The 7,374-nt window shown below is 41.6% G+C and overlaps 1 protein-coding gene across 1 annotated transcript; it reads left to right on the top strand.

The window, feature by feature from the left end:
- The first annotated feature begins 619 nt into the window (after window positions 1-619).
- Window positions 620-1,549, top strand: LOC138249046 (olfactory receptor 52Z1P-like). Its single transcript, XM_069203100.1, has one exon. The coding sequence runs from the start codon at window positions 620-622 to the stop codon at window positions 1,547-1,549; it is 930 nt and encodes a 309-aa protein (XP_069059201.1).
- The last annotated feature ends 5,825 nt before the right edge of the window (window positions 1,550-7,374 follow it).

Consider the following 7,374-nt stretch of genomic DNA (forward strand, 5'->3'; position numbering starts at 1 on the left):
AATTAGTAAAGCCAGCCTTCACAAGCTCTTTAAAACAAATGAATGTATGTAAAAGGGGGGCTATGGAGAAATGAGGGGCACATTAGAGGGTGGTAGTGAGGGAATCCAAGGAGGTGACCATTGGTAGGGGGGCACCCTGACAGCACAGACCCGAGGGTTGTTTCTGAGCAGCAGTCCAAGCCGATCAGACCAATCATGACACTGCTTTCATGCTATGTTTGGTTTGAAAGCAGCACCAGGGTTGCTTGGGAGCTTGTGCTGGTGTCCCAGTGATTGTTGGAACACCAGAGAAAGAGGAGCGATGAGCAAAGCAGTAGGAGGTGACGTGAGGAGGTAACGACAGAGAGAACGGTAAGTGTTTTTTTTTTTGTTTCCCCCATCCTAGTCCTCTCCTCCACCCCCTCTACATTTGCTGTAGCCACCATTGGGAAAAGGCACAATAGGTAAAAGGGTATGTATATGTGCTTAGTTGTTATTGTTCATGGCATTGCTCAAGGTTATTTTACAATGTGCAAAATGAAAATAATGATTTAAACTGAAAACCATTCAAATGTTGTCTGTTTCTTTCTAGGACTTGGGGGGTTTCTGAAACCTCTTCATGGACTCTTCACAGCTGATAATGTCAACTTTAAATCATAGCAGACACCCATCAACTTTCCTCTTACTGGGAATTCCTGGAATGGAAGACTCCTATAATTGGATTGCTATTCCATTCTGCTTCATGTACATTGTGGCTCTTATAGGAAACTTTGGTGTTCTGTTTTTAATTATAACTGTCAGCAGCCTCCATGAACCTATGTACATTTTTCTCTCAATGCTGTCAGTCACTGACCTGATCCTGCCTTCCGTTGCTTTGCCTAAAACTTTAAGTATATTCTGGTTTAATTCCAAAAGTATTTCCTTCCACAGTTGTCTCACCCAGATGTTCTTCATTCATTTCATGTATTGCTCAGAGTCGGCCATCTTGTTGGCCATGGCGTATGACCGCTATGTTGCAATATGTGATCCACTGAGATATGCAGTGAAGTTTACAAACATTATCATTAGGAATATTGCAGCATTAGTACTTGTTCGAAGCTTTTGTGTTGTAACACCCTTTACCTATCTTCTCCACAGACTTCCATACTGCCAAAACATTGAGGTCCCTCACACATACTGTGAGCACATGGGCATAGCCAGGTTAGCCTGCGCGGACATCACAGTGAACATCATCTATGGTTTGACAGTAGCTCTATCATCAACGGGTGTGGATGTTGTATTCATCATTGCATCATATGTTCATATTTTAAGAACTGTCCTGAGATTGAGCTCACATCAAGCCCGCCAGAAATCCTTTAGCACCTGTACCTCACATGTATGTGTAATAATATTGTTTTATGTTCCAGCTTTTTTCTCCTTTTTTGCACATAGGTATGGCAAGCATATACCTCGCAATGTACACATTTTTGTGGCTAACCTTTATATTATATTGCCACCAATGTTAAACCCAGTCATTTATAGTGTGAGTACAAAGAAAATTAGGCAGAGTATGCTTAGACTGTTTCACTAAGAAGTGTCATCATTGGAGAAGTGTGTCCTCCTCTTTGCGGAATGGCATTGTCTCTGTACCAGTAACCTCTCATCAGTCCCACAATGCCTCCCTAAATTTTGTGCACACTCTAACTGAATTCTGCAGTCTTTTCTCTCACATGAAAACAACTTTACATTTGTATGACATTCTTGATTTCAACAACTATCTTCCCATTGTTGGCATCTCTAGCTTTAACTCATTGAAATGTATGCAATTAGGTAGCTGCTTAAATATTTGGATTCAAATTCTCTTTCTGTAACAAGCAATCAGGGCTCAGCACCAGGTAACACATTGATGAGGATGCATTCAATGCTTTTGACACTTTTTTTATATGGTCCTTCTTGATTGATATCCATTGCAAGGTTATTGAGTGATTCAGTCCTCCCAATTGTCACTCAGCTGGATGGCTCTCAACAATGCCTTACACATCTTCCCAAAAGACTACTGGTAAGGTTATATTAGCTGTCAACTCTTTTCAAAATGATGTGGAACTTAGTGAAGTCCTTATTGAGTTTGCAAGAGCTACCATTCACCAATACATTGATTAAAAACAAATGAAAACCAACTGGCCCAAAAAAACAACATGCGTAGGGTTGCTTCAGATGGAGGATGTCCACTATCTCCCTTAAACTTAACCCTTCTAAATTGAATTCCTCTTCCTGGATTTTAACATCACACTGGCTAAGACAGCATACACTGATAAAAATTACAACTCTTCACAGTGCAAATTCCAACCTTAAGTTCAAAATCCAAACATCTATAAAACTCTCCATTCATGACCCAGCATCCTTCTCTTCAAATAAATAAATATGTGCTCAAATGGTCTCTCTACCTCTACTCTAGGAATCTGCAACTGTGTATCCACTCTTATATATTTTGTAGATGTTGTCCTGTCTTTCCGATGTCTTAATCTAAAATATTTCTTGAAATAACACTTCCCTGGCACATTACATTTTGTCCTGGTACCAATGAAAGTTCTTTGTACTATTCATACCATAAACTCATTTACAAATCTCTCATTTTCATATGTATCCTAATCTTTCCTTTCATGCATATCACCTGGCTTTTTCCTGTTTGTTGAACTGTGCTACTGGAAACTCCTCACGAACCTGAAGTTCTTATGTTGCTTTATAAAATACTTAAATAAATCAAAATATCACCCCTTCTTTTTAGACATTCTATCAAGCTTAGCATTTGGAGCCCCTGCACTTGCTTCATATGCACGTTATTTGCAAGGGGTAAATTGAAAGCAAACCTCACATTTTCAATGCACTATTTGGACTCCACTTGTATATGACATTGTCAGACAATATTGAAGGTGGGAGAGGACACAGGACAGACTGGGGCTACTGGGATTTTGGAAGCTTCTGGAGCCTTAGCTTTTGGCGGTGTTTGTCTCAAGTGTCCTGGGGTCTATACTAGTGTAGCTGTGCAAACTGAACAAAGTATGACCTTTCTACACTTAACTTTCAGGGTAGTGAGCAATCAAAGGCTTCTCAGGGAGGCAGTGTAAAGGCACAGATTTATAACTCAAATAGGCAAACAAGAGACACAATAACTCACTGTCCATCCCAGAGATTGTCTTACTAGAAAGAGTAGTTCTTTAGTCTCATAGTATTCTTTGAATACTACACAGCCATGGGGTTCAATTAAACTGTTCTTTCAAGAATAGTTTCAGGGCTCTAGCCAAGTTCTACAGTGTTCATATTAGTTTTAGACGGCTATCAGACTATGTGAGTGTGAATAATTGGGTTGTTGGTTGACTGGGGGATGAGCCCGGGTCAAGCAACAACCACAATATCTTGCAAAAAGTCACTAAATTAAACTGTGCTTAACCCTGGGTAGCTTGGCACAAAAAGCAGTCAGGCTTAACTTAGAGGCAATGTGTAAAGTATGTATACAGAACACAAGCAGTATAGAAGTGAAAAAACACTGCAATAAATATTCTAAACCAACTTAGAAAAATAGAGCAAATTTACATATACTATATGACACCAAAATGACAAATATATAATCAGTAGAGCCGGAGTTATGAATTCTTAAAGTTTTACTTGAAAACTAGTGCCTTAAAGATCAAAGTGCTAATCGCTCACATCTAGAAGGGTTCAAATTCAAAAGTTAAGAATGACCGTGATGAGAAGTGTTTGGATACAAGAATTGAATTGAGCCCAGTCAGTGCTGATCTATGGACTTAGCAAAATGTTTGAAAGTAAAATGTCTGGGAAGGTAGAAGTTCCACGGGGCAAGGCTGCAGGGTGTCTGAGGGTGGATCGCCCATATCGAATTACCATGGAGCGAAGCTGCACTGAAAACTTTCACCTTAGTCACAAAAATGGAATTAAAAAACCTTCAGCTGGACAAAGCAGAGGGCTGTAACCAAATACAGTTCCACAAGGTCGGACACCCGTTTGGCGATTGACCACTGAAGTTAATTTTCTGCTGCAGAGAAGAACATAGCAGAGGAAGCCACAAAGTCAATCCAACTGATGATGCACCTCAGATGGATAGCAAGCAGGTTGATTCTGCTCTCCTCCTGGTTGCCAGAGCACTTTTTGGCCTCAGTTTTGGAAAATGACCATCTGCGCACCTTCAGTCCCACAACTCAGGGACCAGGAGTGCATGGAGACCTCTAGAGAGTTTAGGATTCACTCAGACTGGGTCCAGGTGTGGGCTGAAAATGGTGGGAGCCTGTTATGTCCCTGTGCCTTTGAACTGTAGACAGGCAAACTTGCCCTTCGTATGCTAACTTGCTGGCCTACTCCTAGGTGCAGTTGTAGATGTAAGGTTCAACAGCAGGGTTGGTGTTAAATTGTGGTTTATTAGTAGGTGAAGGTAGGTTCCCACCACCGGAAACAAGGCCATAATCCCAATATAAGGTCCAGTCAAGGTCTCAATAAATGATTCCCTTGCTCAACCTGCCTGGCAGGAAGCAAGGAGGCCGGCTCAACTTATAAGACAGGTGTTGAAAGTCTTTAAAAACACCAATACATTCAAGAAGTAAGGCACAACACACAATAAAAATCCAACACCAATTCATAAAAATAGGAAATATGTTTATGATTAAAATGACACCTAATGACAAAAATCAAATGTACAGAATCAGAGACATGAATTTTAAAAGCCAAAAGCTCTACTTTGGGACATCTAGTTGCGTTGAACCGGGCACAAGTCAAATTTTAAGGCCGACCTTGATGGTGTGCTGGTTGGATACACTAAACGGTATGTCCCGGTCAAACTTTTACCTTCTGACTTAGTCACTTTTTTGTGAGTTTTTTTCTCACTTAGTCAGGCCAGGTTTCAAGTTGACAAAAGCAGCTTGCCCCAGTGTTGTGCATTGGTCAACTCCTGGAAGTCTCATCAATGGTGAAAAGCTCCAGAGCTTCAGTGGGCAAACCTGGATCCCAAGCCCAGTTGCGGGTCAACAGCTTGACTATTGCCGACTGGTCGATCACCTTATGGAGATCTTTACCAAAAATTCTCCAGTGTTCTTCAAACTTCTGGAACGTCTTCCAGAAGTTTCTCTTTGTGTCTCAAGTTGTCTACAGCATAAATCCAAGGGTCTTGAAGCTCTGATATGGTCCCTAGGATGTTGGGACTATGTTTCCCAGAATGCACCTGGACAAATCTTTAAAGGTGCACTGTATGCTGTCCAGATGGGTTCTTCTTGGTGGAGATGGTGCAGTGGGAGCTCTGTTAACCTGATGCTTTCAGGGAGTCCACTCCTTCACTTCTTGAAGCAAGGCAAAGTCCTTAGGGCTGTAGTTCCACAGTGTGCATCAGGTACAGTCATTCAGAGTGCAATCCTTTGGTGTGTCTGCCAGGGTTCTAGCAGTACAGTCCTTCTTCTCCATATAGATTCAGGCATGACTCTGAGGTGCTGGGCTGCTCTTCCATAATTATCATTTATCCTGGGGTTGACAAGCAGGGGTGTTCCCCTGACAACTGGGGTGCTGGATGCCACCCTCAAGTATGGCAACTTCCTCCAAAGTGTGGCATATTCTTGTCCCAGAAAACACTATCCCTTTAAAGTCCAAAATGGAGAAACTCTCTCCTGGATGTTAAGATCTGGCTAACCACTTGTATGGTTAAGTTTCCCTAACACTCCCGTTCCAGCCTCTCTGCTTATCTAATTACAGGGGCTACTGTCTGGCTGGGGTGGCAGGATGTGTTGGTTAGTCTCCGTCCTGTCCTAACTGTCATTCCTTCTTTAAAGATCAGTTTGGTTACTCCACCCCCATTCTCCCTTTTACTCTATATCTGACATTTTCCTCCCCACCAGATATTTATTTGGCTAAGCTCAGGCCACATCATACCTCATTGAGACAGCTTGGCTGAACCTGGAAGAGGCTGGCCAATCAGACAAGGGCTGCTGGAAGGCTGGATTTTAGCTCATCAGAAAAGCAAGTTCTATAACTTCTTTTCTGTGATAGTTATAATAAATCTAACTGTGGCAAGTTGTTAGATTTATTCTAACTGTCATTTGTAGCTCACTCCTATCAATATGTATACTTTTATGAAGCTTTCCTATTAGCCCATGGAGCTATTAGGCTACAATAGGGAAAACAAAATTAGCAGTTTTTCCCTCACCGCTGATAAAACATATTTTATAATGTCCCTGCTTATAGTTACAAGGTGCCCTACCCTTGGGGCAGCTAGGAGAGACTTTGGGGCTGACCTCTATGTAAAAGTAAGGTAGTTTAAGACTTTGGAAGCACCTTTAATTCCAAAGTAATATTTGCATATAATTTACTTTTATAAGCAGCCTATAAAGCTGGGCTGCTTTTAAAATGACAGCAGGCAGAATAGCAGTGCACACTTAAGTGTATAAAATGTACTGGGCCTCTAAATCTACATGCGCTACCATATAATAAGGACTTACAGGTAGGTTGTCACACCATTTGTAAATACACCTAATTACCATATACCTTTTAAACAGAACACTGGTCTGGGTTTGGTTAGCAGAATCCAGTGTGCAGTCAGAGTCAGTAACCATCGGTATCAGTCAAAAAAATGAGGGTGATAAGCGCAAAAAGGATAACTTTCTCACAGTTGACCTCTTTGAGTTCGAAGGCAGGCTCCAGGCAGTAGGACAGTCCTTTCACGTACAGCAGCAATCTGGTAGAAAACACAGCAGGTGACTGCAACAGGCAGTCCTCTGCGATTCCCCTGATTATAGTTACAAGGCACTGTTGGACCTGGCCCTTTTTGTAGGGTCATCCCCAAACGTTTTGCCTCCTTAGTCCTATTTTTTTATTACCTGTTTTTGTTAGCTTTAGGACTCTGAGCACTTTACCATTGCTAACTGGTGCTAAAGTGCATATGCTCTCTGTCTAAATTGTATTGGTGAATAGTTTGCCATGATTGGCATATTTGATTTACCTGTAAGTTCCTAGTAAAGTGCATCAGAGGAGCCCCCAGCCTGAAAATCAAATGACACTAGTGGGCTTGCAGCACTATTTGTGACACGCACATGAGTAGCCCTGTAAACATGTCTGAGACCTACCATGCAGTGTCTGTGTGTGCCGTCTTGCACTGCCAATTCGACATGGCCAGTGTACCCACTTGGCATGTCCAAAACTTCCCTTTTTCTTGTGGGCAGGGTGCTATGTATTTAGAAGGTAGGACATGTACTGATGTGTTTTACATATCCTGACAATGAAGTACTGCCACATTTGATTTTCACTGTTGCAAGGCCTGTCTCTCTCATAGGTGAACATGGAGGCTGTCTTTAAATATATTTTAAGTGCAGTTTCCTATTGGGAGCAGATAGAGAATGGAGTTTGGGATCTGTGAACTCACAATTT

The sequence above is a fragment of the Pleurodeles waltl genome, chromosome 8 (genome assembly GCF_031143425.1).
Source record: "Pleurodeles waltl isolate 20211129_DDA chromosome 8, aPleWal1.hap1.20221129, whole genome shotgun sequence".
In the NCBI taxonomy this organism is placed as follows: domain Eukaryota; kingdom Metazoa; phylum Chordata; class Amphibia; order Caudata; family Salamandridae; genus Pleurodeles; species Pleurodeles waltl.